This window comes from Triturus cristatus, chromosome 7, assembly GCF_964204655.1.
Source record: "Triturus cristatus chromosome 7, aTriCri1.1, whole genome shotgun sequence".
Lineage (NCBI taxonomy): Eukaryota > Metazoa > Chordata > Amphibia > Caudata > Salamandridae > Triturus > Triturus cristatus.
The window spans coordinates 1,875,954,067-1,875,967,365 of NC_140590.1; the positions used below are offsets into that span (position 1 = coordinate 1,875,954,067).

Below are 13,299 nucleotides of genomic sequence, written 5' to 3' on the forward strand. Positions count from 1 at the left end.
CGTGGTTACATCAAAGCTCAGAGAGCAGCAGTGACTATAAACTAGCGGCGGCAGATGAACTGATTCGCCCACAATCACGGAACATTGCGTTAAAGCCAAACTTCCAAACTCGGCAGCTGGTGGTGGAAAATAAACAAGGAAGTAGTCCCTAAATGAGTAGATAACCCCGAGCAGCGGAACTAAACTGTAGTTGGTCAGTGCTGCTTCCTGCAAAACGGAAGAAAAACGAAGTGACGTTTCAGACCACCAGCCAATCAATGAGCTACATAAAAAGAGCAATGCCAGATTTAACCAATGGCAAGCCAAAATACAAATATAAACGCAATGGGTGGAGTTTCACCCAACTTACTAATTACTTAATGCCTCGGAGAGGCAGCGCATGCGCTGCCCTCTGCGAGACCTAAAAAGGACATTACGTTCTCCACCCTCAATAGTGCAGAAAGCCGAATGCCCTCCATCTGATGCTCCCTACACCGTAGGGCCCTCAGAGGAACTTGTCTATCAACTGAGCCAGCAGAGGCTTCATCCACGGACAACGTACGGTCGGCACATCTGTAAATGAGGCACGCAAAGGAGAGTTTGGCCTACGATAGAGGCCATGTGTGTGTATTTGAGCAAGTGTACTGTTGCTGCCTGACTTAGTCTCCTGTGATCATCACCAACAAATGTTTCACATTTTATTTGAAAGCAGAGAAAGGCAGCTAAATTCAGAAATACGAATTTTGCATCTTGTGATGGACAGGAAAGACACATTGGGGAATATTTACGACATTTTGGTGCAGGGCAGCGCCGCGAGCCTTCTAGCTGTGCTGCCCTACGTCAAAAGAAAAGGGCAGGGATGAGCCATATCTGCAGCATACGGTGCATTCCTGTCCTTTCTGCCAGCGCCGGCACACGGCCTGCAGCCGAGCACCAACGGAGACACCCTTGCAGGTGTCTGAGCACCAACGGAGGCACCCTGCAGGTGTCTGAGCACCAACGGAGACACCCTTGCAGGTGTCTGTGTTGGCATAATTGTTTTTGTGCAGGAAAGAACACCTTCCTGCATAAAACAATCAAAGGAGGTGTTTTCCTTGTTCTAAGTGTCCTGGCAAGAGGAAAAAACGAGGAGAAGTGTAGACATTTCTCCTCGTTACGCCTGCATTGGGCAGGCGTTAGTTTTGGCGCTGCGCCAGATACACTATGTGTAAATCAGAGGCTGTGTCAAAAAGCATCGGTGTTGCCTGGGAACTCCCACAGCAACACCCATGGAGCGCCCCTTCCGCGCAGAGTAAGGCATTGCCTTACTCCATATTTACAAGGCGATGGAAAGCCATGCAGGGTGGCTTTGTGTGGCCTTGCAGATATGGGCCGGCACGCTGCGTCTCCGGAATGTGTCACAAAAGTGACGCTCTGGTGGTGTAAAAGTGCTGCAGGGGCATTGTAAATATGCCCCATAGTTTTAATAGCGCATTGAAGTTACACATGTTTAATACTCAGTGACTGCTCTACTCCAGGGTGGGAAGTGCTGAAGAAGCGCTTGGTTATTGTGACTGGAAGAAAATGAGGGCCCTGCAGTTTGGATCGTAAAAGGAATTCACCCTTCCTTCCTCACTTAATCTCTCCTCTTTGTTTTCTTTACCTCACCCTCTCCTTCTCCCTCACCCTCACTCTCTCTCTCTCTCCCTCCCTCTCTCTCCTCTCCACCTCCCCTCTCTCCTGGTTCCCCCCCCCCTGCAGTGGAGAGAGCAGTATTCTACAGCCCCAGGGTGCAGAGCGGTGCTGGTCTCCGAGACGAGGCTGGAGATTGTCCAGGGTCTTCCCAGAATCCTCCGCGCTCTCTTCTGAAAACCTCGCTGTGCCTCCGTCCAGGTAAACACCCTTTTGTCTCTTGTTTCTGCATGTTGTGGCACATGACATGTTCATGTGTGTTAGGGTCCAGCCATGTTAGTGAGCGTCACTCTGGGACAGTAGATGCTGAAAGTGAGGGCGGGGGTTGAAGACGCAGGGATTGTTCAGTCTTGGGTAGTCGTGGTAAATTCAGGCTTCTTACTTCCACCGAGTGCAGCTCGTTGAACATATCTGCCTCATACCAGTGGTGTAGCAAGGAAGCCAAGAGCTCTCAAGCAGCTACAATAGTGGTGCAGAGGGCCCCTCACAGCACTGGGGCCCCTCACAGCCCTGGGGCCCCTCACAGCCCTGGGGCCCCTCACAGCCCTGGGCCCCGGTGCCACTACACCTGCTGCACGCATAGTAGGTACACCCCTGCCTCCCACCCCTCCCACCTCACCCTCTGACATGTAAATATGTTCCTAACATGTCGTGTTGTATGTACTAGACTGGTCAGGCTCACATCCCTCACAGTCCTTCGTCCCTGGTCTGTGGTACCTCCACCACTGCTGAGGCTCTTGTGTTACTGTGGACAGCATTTCTATCTCCAGCTGTGAAAAGACACACAAACACAAAGAGGGATGTGTGTCAGTGTCATTGACAGAAATAATGCCTGGTTTTCATATAGTGTCTAAAATATCATTTACATAAAGTGAATCTCTTTGAGTGTTGATTTTTTAACTCTATTGTGTGATACTTACAGTAGCGGCTGCTACTGGACCCGGGTGGTGGGCAGGGTGGGGGAAGGTGGATAAAAAAGTTTTAAAAAACACTTACCTGCGATGGCCGGCTGCCGCCACCTCTGTCCTCTTCTTCCTGTCTCCGGTCCGGCAGCAGGAAGCAGAAGGAAGCACCTGGGCTCCCAGGCTCCCCTGAGCCAATCACAAGGCTGCAATGCACCGCTGTGATTGGTCTGAGCGCCGTGGATCAGCCCTCAGACCGGGACATAGAGCCTTTGCATGTTCCTCATCAGGCTGTGTAATGCAGCCTGGTGGGGAAGATGCAAAGTGCGCATGACTGTTCGGCCGGCCCAAGACGGCCACCCAACCTGTCCAGCGCACTTAGGGAGTGCAAACCACTCCTCTCCCTGCCGTGGCCAGCCCCGCTCCGCGAGCCACTGAAAACGAAAATGATAATAACGATATGTTATCGTTTTAGTTTCCTTTTGGGTAGTGGGGCAACGCTCCTCCGCCTTAGCGGAGGAGCCGCCACTGGATACTTAAGGTAGAATATCTTTGTCAGACGATATTTACTCCACGATATTCTGCTGCCAGAGCCGCAAAGAGGAGTCACTCTCGGATCCCATCAAACTTTTCAACACTTTGTGCATGAACCACTTTATCAGGTTGATCTTCACTCCTCTCGTTTTCTCCTTCTCTTCCTCTCTGACTCCCGTTATCTCTCGCTTCCACTGTCTTTCTGCCAACTCTTTCCCTCTTCTTTTTCCTTTCTCTATCTCCCTCTCTTTCTCTCCTTTCTCTCTCCTCTCTCTTTCTCTATTACTGTTTCTCTCCCTCCTTCTGTTTCTCCTTCCTCCCTTTATCTATCTGAACCGGTCTCTCCCTCCTTCCTCCCTCCCTCCATCACTCTGTATCTGTCTCTCCCTCCTCCCCTCCTCCATCTCTCTGTACCTGCCTCTCCCTCCTCCCTCCCTCTATATCTCTGTACCTGTCTCTCGCCCTATCTCTCTGGACCTTTCTCTCCCTCCCTCTATCTCTCTGTACCTGTCTCACCCTCCGCCCATCTCTCCGTACCTGTCTCTCCCTTCCTCCATTTCTATGTATCTATCTCTCCCTCCTCCCTCTCTCTGTCTCTCTGTACTTGTCTCTCCCTCTATCTCTCTGTACCTGTCTCTCCCGCCCTCTATCTCTCTGTACATGTCTCTCCCTCCATCCATCTCTCTGTACCTGTCTCGCCCTCCTCCCTCTCTCTGTCTCTCTGTACCTGTCTCTAACTCTATCTATCTGGACCTTTCTCTCCCTTCCTCTATCTCTCTGTACCTGTCTCTCCCTCCATCCATCTCTCTTTACCTGTCTCTCCCGTCTCCCTCCCTCCATCTCTCTGTATCTGTCTCTCCCTCCTCCCTCTCTCTGTACCTGTCTCTCCCTCTATCCCTCTGTCTCTCTCTCTATCTCTCTGTACCTGTCTCTCCCTACCTCTATCTCTCTGTACCTGTCTCTCCCTCCCCCTCTCTATGTACCTGTCCCTCCCTCTATCTCTCTGTACATGTCTCTCCCTCCCTCTCTCTTTACCTGTCTCTCCCTCCCCCTCTCTCTGTACCTGTCTCTCCCTCTATCTCTCTGTACCTGTCTCTCCCTCCCCCTCCCTCCAACTCTCTGTACCTGTCTCTCCCTCCTCCCTCCCTCTATCTCTCTGTACCTGTCTCTCCCTCTATCTCTCTGTACCTGTCTCTCTCTTCCTCTTTCTCTACCCTTCTCTCCCTCCTCCCTCCCTCTATATCTCTATACCTGTCTCTCTCTACCTCCATCTCTTTGTACCTGTTTCTCCCTCCCTCCATCTCTCTGTACCTGTCTCTCCCTCCTCCCTTGCTCCTCTCTGATCTGTCTCTCTCTTGTTCTCCCTCCCTCCATCTCTCTGTGCCTGTCACTTCCTCCTCCCTCCATCTCTCTGTACCTGTCTCTCCCTCCCCCTCTCTCTGTACCTGTCTCTCCCTCTATCTTTCTGTACCTGTCTCTCCCTCCCTCCATCTCTCTGTACCTGTCTCTCTCTCCCCCTCCCTCTATCTCTCTGTACCTGTCTCTCCCTCCGTCTTTCTGTGCCTGTCTCTTCCTCTGTCTCTCTGTACCTGTCTCTCTCCCTCTCTCTGTACCCTTCTCTCCCTCCTCCCTCCCTCTATATCTCTATACCTGTCTCTCCCTCCCTCCATCTCTCTGTACCTGTTTCTCCCTCCCTCCATCTCTCTGTACCTGTCTCTCCCTCCTCCCTGGCTCCTCTCTGATCTGTCTCTCTCTTGTTCTCCCTCCCTCCATCTCTCTGTGCCTGTCGCTTCCTCCTCCCTCAATCTCTCTGTACGTGTCTCTTCCTCCCTTCATCTCTCTGTACCTGTCTCTCCCTCCCCTCTCTCTGTACCTGTCTCTCCCTCTATCTCTCTGTACCTGTCTCTCTCCCTCTCTCTGTACCCTTCTCTCCCTCCTCCCTCCCTCTATATCTCTATACCTGTCTCTCCCTCCCTCCATCTCTCTGTACCTGTTTCTCCCTCCCTCCATCTCTCTGTACCTGTCTCTCCCTCCTCCCTGGCTCCTCTCTGATCTGTCTCTCTCTTGTTCTCCCTCCCTCCATCTCTCTGTGCCTGTCGCTTCCTCCTCCCTCAATCTCTCTGTACGTGTCTCTTCCTCCCTCCATCTCTCTGTACCTGTCTCTCCCTCCCCTCTCTCTGTACCTGTCTCTCCCTCTATCTCTCTGTACATGTCTCTCCTTCCCTCTCTCTTTACCTGTCTCTCCCTCCCCCTCTCTCTGTACCTGTCTCTCCCTCTATCTCTCCCTCCCTCCATCTCTCTGTACCTGTCTCTCCCTCCTCCCTCCCTCTATCTCTCTGTACCTGTCTCTCCCTCCGTCTTTCTGTGCCTGTCTCTCCCTTTATCTCTCTGTACCTGTCTCTCTCTCCCTCTCTCTGTACACTTCTCTCCCTCCTCCCTCCCTCTATATCTCTATACCTGTCTCTCCCTCCCTCCATCTCTCTGTACCTGTTTCTCCCTCCCTCCATCTCTCTGTACCTGTCTCTCCCTACTCCCTGGCTCCTCTCTGATCTGTCTCTCTCTTGTTCTCCCTCCTTCCATCTCTCTGTGCCTGTCGCTTCCTCCTCCCTCCATCTCTCTGTATGTGTCTCTTCCTCCCTCCATCTCTCTGTACCTGTCTCTCCCTCCTATCTCTCTGTACCTGTCTTTCCCTCCTTCCTGGCTCCTCTCTGACCTGTCTCTCTCTCTCCCTCTCTCCCTCCCTCCATCTCTCTGTACCTGTCTCTGTCTCTCTCACTCTCCCTCCCTCCATCTCTTTGTACGTTTCTCTCCCTCCATCTTGCTGTACTTGTCTCTCTTTCCCTCCCTCCCTTCATCTCTCTGTACCTGTCTATCCCTCCTCCCTGGCTCCTCTCTGACCTGTCTCTCTCTCCCTCCCTCCCTCCCTCCATCTCTCTGTACCTGTCTCTCCCTCCCTCCCTCCCTCCATCTCTCTGTACCTGTCTCTCCCTCCTCTGTACCAGTTTCCCAGTACAACCTTCATGACAGACAAGGACGTCTCCCTGGACAGAGCTGGCCCAGGGTGAGGGATGAGCCTGGAACAGAAGATTTCTCTCCATGGAGAGATTTGCAGCCTCATCTGAGAGAGACTCTGTGTCTCCACAGAGGTGAGATAAATTTACCTTTTAACTTTCTTCACACACATTTGTTTTTTCAATTAAAATACAGATTGTTCTGGACATTTACATTTAATTTCAAGACTTGCACAGAGCAGTGCTTGTTTTGAATGTGTTTTTTGCAGACCCCCTCCTTCCATATATTCAAATTCACCTTTGCTCTTGGACAGACCAGAACAAACTCTGAAAGTGGTTCAGGCTTACCAGAGCCTGCACCGCTTGTGGAAAACTTGCACTTGTGGTTCTAAAAAGACAAAGTAAGATGGAGGCAGAGCCCGGGAGGGACTGAGAGAGGAAGGAGAGAGGGGACAGATGCCCCCAGTCCTTTGACTCCAGTGGGCAGCTGCACTCAGCACTTTGGACATACTTGGTGTCTGGGTTTGGCACTGGGTCAATGCTGCACATAACACAAGCTTGCTTCACCTCTGGGGGTTGTTTGTATGACAGCAGTAAAGATGCTTCGTGTATTCTGAGCTAATCTGCATTTACTTTCAGAGCTCTAATGCTATGTACGTTTATAGAGCAATGTGTACAAAGGAAGCTTGGATGATGTCATCAGTGATGTCTTCAGTGATGTCATCAATGATGTAATGGGAGTTGTCATCAGTGAAGTCATAAATGATGCCATAGAACATGTCATGAGAGATGTAATGTGTGAGGTCATAAGCAGTGCATGGTGGGGGCTCGAGGTAACTGGTGAATTTCTGTGATTTTTTAAGTTCAAAACAAGACTGTCACTGACAAATTCTTGTAACTATAACATTACTTTAACTTTTGTTTTTTTCAATTAATTTCTAGAGGTTTTTTTTAATGTGAAGTCATATTTTATTACCATACGGAAGTCCAACCCGGCAGGTGGGTTGGCCACGGGACCTTATGTGTTTTAAAGGGGAGGATTCCATGGCCCCCTCACAAGGGATAGGAACCCCATCCCCCAGGTATCATTCTTTTAAGGGGAGGAGGGGCCAAGTGCACCCCATCTTTGAGCCTTTTTAGGCCCTGGGGACCACATCCCCTAAGTCTTTTTCTTAAAGGGGGGGGCAAGTGGCCCCTCTCCCTGAGCCTTATTAGCCCCTGGGACCACATAATCCGGGGCATTTTTCTTATGAAAGGGGATGGGGGCCACATGGCTCCCCCTCACTGAGTCTTATTAGGCCTTGGGCACCTCATACCCTGGGCTGTTTCTTTTTAATTAATGAGGAGGGGGCAGTGTGGCTCACCTCCCTGAGCCTTATAATGCCGTCCCAGGGCCATTGTTTTTAAATCAAAGGAGAGGTGGGCCTCTTGGCCCCTCCTCCCCAAGCATTATTAGGCCCCGGGGACCCCACCCCTAAGGGCCATTTTTTTTTAGAAAAGGGAAGGTGGGCACGTAGTTCCCCTCCCTGACCCTTGTTAGGCCCAGGGGACTCCTTGGCCCAGAGCTGTGTTTTTTAATTAAAGGGGAGGTAGGGTACGTGGATCCCCTCGCCGACCCTTGTTAGGCCCAGGGGACCCCATTCCCAGGGTTTTTTTTTAATTTAAGGGGCGGGGGCCGTGTGGCCCACCTCCCGAGCCTTATTAGACCCTGAGGACCCCATTCCCCAGGGCCATTTTTTTTAATTACAAGGGAGGTGGGCTGTGTCCCCTCTTCCCCAAGCCTTATTAGGCTAAAACCCATCCCACAGGGCCCCCCTCCCCGATCCTTTTTAGGTACTGGGAAACCCATCCCCTGGGACAATTTATTTTAATTAAAGGGGAGGGGGGCTGCGCGACCCCCCTCCCCGTGCCTTCTTAGGCCCTGGGGATCCATCTCCTAGGGCATTTGTTTTAAAGAATGGGCTGGTGGGTGAGCCCTGTTGGGCCCTGGGGGCCCCATTTTCCAGGGCCCTTTTTTAAAAATTAATTGGAAGGGTGGCCACTCTTCCTGATCCTTGTGAGGCCCTGGGGACCCGATCCCCCAGTGCCTATTTTTTAACAAAAGGGCGGGGGGCCGCTAAGACCCCCTCTCTGAGACCCATAGCCCATGGGACCCCCATCCCCAAGGCCCTGTTTTTTTTATTAAAGGGGAGGGGGGCCACGTGGCCTCCCTCCCAACCCTTGTTTGGCCCTGGGGACCCCATCTCCCTGGACCACAATTTTTCAAAATGGGGAGTTTGGGGGCACGCAGCCTCCCTCCCTGAGCATCTACAGGCCACAGGGAGCTCACCCCTGGGGCCTAAATAATTCAAAATGGGAAAGGGGGGCACACAGCTTTTCCGGGACCCCCTAAATCGAGCCCACAATGTCAAAGGTGGGTGCGCCGGGTGCCCATACACCAATATATACTTGTGAGGGCCACAGGGGCAGCCCCAAGGCCCCTGCGACCCCATCCAGTTCCCCGCATGCAGAAGGAGCCGGCATTGCTCCCGTTGAGAGGGAGCAGCAACTAGCACTGCTCCCTCCGGGCAGGAGCAATATTTTGATCTGTGTGAGGGTTTGGGTATCCTATATGATATGATTGTGGGGCCTTATCGTGCAGTACATTCACAAAAACCCGTGTTGGGTCCAGTCTGGCTTGTTTACTCAACCTTAAGCTCAACCCTGGGTAGCTGTGGCTGTGAGCAGTAACGCTTAGAAACAAACTGTGTGTAAAGCATTTAACAGCACAAAACAATGAAATAGGGAAGTCACAACATACAAAAGAAAGCAATTTATAAAAAAATAATATTTTTCTATGAATTTCGAGAGACCTTGATAAACAAAATCAACCGAGACTTTTGAAATGTTTGAAACAGTTACTTCGGCTACTACGGCACCTGTTGGGTGACCACTTCTGGCAGGACAGGGATCTAGGGGGCCAGAGACAACACTTTGGACTGTTACCTGGGCACCAGAACCTTTTTAAAGCAAGATTCAAATTTTACAAGTCAACTGCTATAGAAATTAACAGAGTGGTCCAGATGCTGAGAGATGCAGGCAAAGGATGCTCAAAGGATGCTCTGTTTGTGTTGCAGTCAACAAGGGTGTCTTCCCACGCATGCATTACAGCGCATGCACTGTAACCATGCATAGACATTACCACGCATTGTTTTAAAACGCATATGTGTTTACCATGCATGCCTTTACAATGAGTTAACATTGTAAAGGTATGAATGGGAAAGGCATTTACCTTGCACTGGTGGTAAGGGCATATGCTGGAAACGGTGATAAAGGTGTCGGCGTGGTCAAGGCTTTCGGCATTGTTAGAAGAAATGGTGATACCCTTCCGCTTCCTCTTGTTGACCTGTGCCACACTGCGCCTCGTTGTCCTGTAGAGGTAAGGGGGATGGGGCCTGGGGCAGGGGGATTGTTTTCTTTTTATTATTTATTGGGTGCGGGTGTCCGGTTTTAGGACTCAGAGCCGGGGTCGGGTATTTTTTAAAAAGGGGGGAGGAGGGGAGAGGGGTGGAGGAGTCATGCTGGGGTCTAGTTTTAGGGTTCAGGGCAGGCGTTGGGTATATTTAAAAAGTGCCGGGGGCTGGAGGTGCACTGGTATATACTTTTAGGTTTCAGGGCAGGGGTTGATGTTGGGTATTTAAACAAGGGCTGGGGGCTAAGGAAGGGTGCCAGGGACCGAAAACCCTTACCACGCATAGGCCTTAAACATACATGCCTTAACAATGACATTTGTTGTATAGGCTATGCGTGGTATAGGCATGTGCATTGAAACGCATGCGTGGTACCGTCATACATTCCTATTTTAGAGCAGACTTATGAATATATGTTGTCATGGGGTAGGATGGCTTTGGCATTGGTGTGAACGGCAAAGTGGAACTGGCAGTGGAAACACTGTCATTCCAGTCTGCAGTGGCAGACTGAGTGCAGTTCTGTGCTTTGACGCACACAGGGTGGCACAAACCGTGCTTCAGCCCGGAGTGGCCTTCCATGCCTGGGTAGCATATCCCTCTGTCTATAAGCATTTATTTTCACTATAGATATGTACCTATCTTTGTATAAACATATAAAATAATTATGTTAAAAAAAAATCATCTTTGGTCTACATGTACTTGCTTCCATTGTGCATCTATGTACCTCCATGTACTTGGATCTGTGTGTCTGTTACTTTTCTCCTGAAAAAGCATTTCCAATGCACTCCCCTATTTCTCATCCTGTGCCTCTATCAATATCTTGAATCTATATATACTTACCTCCTTGATGCATATATATACTTTCAATGTACTTATGGATCTATACATTTATCACTTTCTTCTAATTCAGCATATCCAATGCGCTACCCTATTTCTCACCCTATACTTCTCTCAATATATCCTCTACATCCACTCTCTTTTATCCCAAACCCCATACCACTACTATGATCCCCAAAATAACCCTTTCTGGACTCTCTCCTACTCTACCCCTCCTTGCATCATCTGACACCTCTTTTACTATAACAAACCCCAAAACAAACCTTTCTAAACTCTTTCTTCTGACTCTTCCCCTCCACAACCTCTTTTTACTCACCGAAAAGCCTCCTCCTACTGCTCTGACCTCCAAAAAAAATCAAAATCCTTCACTCTCCTGTCCCTCCACTATCCTTTTCAATCAAAATAACAGACTAACATGTTCACCTCTCAAATTTCATATTCCACTATACTAATTCACCACTAATCCTGTCTGGGTTCCGGAGTAGTGTGCTACTCGCCAATAAAGCGCTTTCACCCCCCATCAGAGTTACAAGCACTATATCAATGCAAACCTTTTCCTTTTCTACCCCTCCCCAACCCTTCTCAATCTAAATAACTGACTAACATATCCACCACTCAAATTACTTTCATATTTCACTATACTAATTCAACACTAATCCTTTATGGGTCCTGGAGTAGCGTGCTACTCGCCGAAACAGCGCTTCGAGGCCTCGTCAGGAGTAGTAAGCGCTATATAAATGCAATTACAATAAAATACAAAACAATATACTACGGACTTACAAGTAATTCAACCCTTGCCAATATGGTGTATCTAATTTGACATGCAATTTGTACAGGGTCAGAGCACTGCTACTGAGGTCTGGTTAGCAGGTCCCAGTGCACTCTCAGAGTCAAAAAATCAGCAGCATCAATCCTAAAATGTAGGGGTGAAAAAGCCAAAAGATGTATTTCCTTACAATCTGTTTCCAAACAGATCAAAAACCTGTTCCCAGCCGGTGACCCATACAGCCACTCACACATCCACTCACAAACCCATACAGCCACTCACACACCTACTCAAACACCCACAAAATCTTTCACACACCCACAAAATCACCCAAACACCCACTTACAGACCCATTCATAAAAAGGCAAAATGGATCAGCCCGCTAACTATCATCTGACTTCCCTCATCAATATTCCCTCTAAACTCTTTGCTCAAACATTATTAAAATACCTATCTGCCTGGGCTTTTGATACTGGGCAGATCCCTGTGGAGCAAGAAAGTTTCACACCAAAGCACTCAACAATGGACCACGGTCTCACACTGTGGGGAGTCGCAGGGAAGTCCATGGTGTCCATAGGTGGCCTTTGCTGCTGCTTCGCCGACTTCAGAGCGGCATTCGACAGGATGGACAGAGGAACACTTTGGCGAAAACTCCTGCAGTGGAATATATCTGGAGCCCGGTTAGGCCGTGTGATGAAGATTTATAGTGACAATTGGGTCCAAGTCGACCTGGATGGGCTAGGTAGCCTGTCAAGTAATATTCCGGTACAGAGCGGCTTACGGCAGGGGTGTGTCCTAGCACCCCTGCTGTTTAGTCTGTTCCTTGCAGACGCCCTCAAACGTTAAGTTGCAAGCATAGTTACTCTACAAAGATTGGGGGTGGCATATCAGCTGCCTTATGTACGCCGATGATCTAGTGGCGATGGATCTCACGCCTATAGGGCTCCAACAAAAATGAAATGCCCTAAATTCTAAATATAATGATTAGACGCCATGTAGGCGGTCGTAAACTGCGGCTTGTCCTGTGCCCAGGAAAAGGGCCACAGCACAAGCCGTAGTGGAAAAAAGAATTTGTGCACATCCATGCACCGTGTGCCAGGCACCATGTGGTGCCTGGATGTATGGGGGGCAATACATGTTCCCACAGGCCACTTAGCAGTGGCCTACAGGGGATGGGGGCCCTGCTAGGGGCCCCCAAAGTCCCTTTCTGGCTGCCTGTTGATGGAGGTGGGACCGCCATATAAAGGAACTCGGAAAGAGATATCCTAAACCCTACAGCACTGCCTGCGCAGGCACCGCCCCATTGTAGAGTTAGGAATCTGACTGCCGTCCAGACGGGATCTTTGGTTCTGTTGGAGGCAGTGGTTCTACCCCCAAACCTCTGCATCTTGACTGCCGACATTGTAATCCGGCTGTCAGACCGATTCCCAGAATCTCGGACGGACCGCCACTGACGGCCTGTCAGCCTGCCCAACATCATGATGACCCCCAATGTTGGTCCTCCCCTCAGGTCGGTAGTGTTGCGCCTCTAACTGGTAAGCAGTTGCTGACCGCATTAAGAGGATGCCCTGACAAGGTTGGGTCTGGAGATGAAAAATTTGACCTTGCCAGTAAGGTTTATTAAGAAAGGGGTATATGTATCAAACAAAATTGCGATCGCAAACGTCGAAATTTGCTGAATTTCGGCATTTGCGATCGCAATTTAGCTAAGTGGTATGTAACAGCCTGCGTAAACCAAAAAAGTCTTGTGGTCTATATGTACAGGAGAGAGAAATGAACAGAGACATGCAAAGAGAAACAAGCCTCGAAGTGCTGTATAGCTAGAAGGATTTCCATCAACAACCAATAAATGGTCGATTTCATCATCTGGACATCCAGCCTTCCCACCACTATCAACCTCTCCAACAAGAGGTATTTGTTGTGGTTAGGTGTCAACCAGAACACCGAAGGTGCAAAAGGGAAGGGACAAGAAAACAGCGTGGATTCCTGTCTTGACCAGAGCGTGTGTCACTAATTGATGAAAGAAGTGCAGTGCAGAAAAAGTGAGATAAAAAGGAATTTAGAGGAAGAAAAGAAAATGTATTCGAGATATTCCATCTAATCCGTGGATTAAAAATGGTGCAAAGAACAGCTTTAAACAAATAGGCTGT

General features: G+C 49.6%; 1 protein-coding gene across 1 annotated transcript in view; it reads left to right on the forward strand.

Moving 5' to 3' along the window:
- LOC146813581 (butyrophilin subfamily 1 member A1-like) overlaps positions 1-13,299 on the forward strand; it is a 64,243-nt gene that overhangs the window by 6,760 nt on the left and 44,184 nt on the right. Inside the window, exons 2-3 of the mRNA XM_085615447.1 lie at positions 1,720-1,851; positions 6,089-6,232. Coding sequence (XP_085471573.1) covers positions 1,720-1,851; positions 6,089-6,232 — 276 coding nt within the window. The remainder of the gene's footprint in view (positions 1-1,719; positions 1,852-6,088; positions 6,233-13,299) is intronic.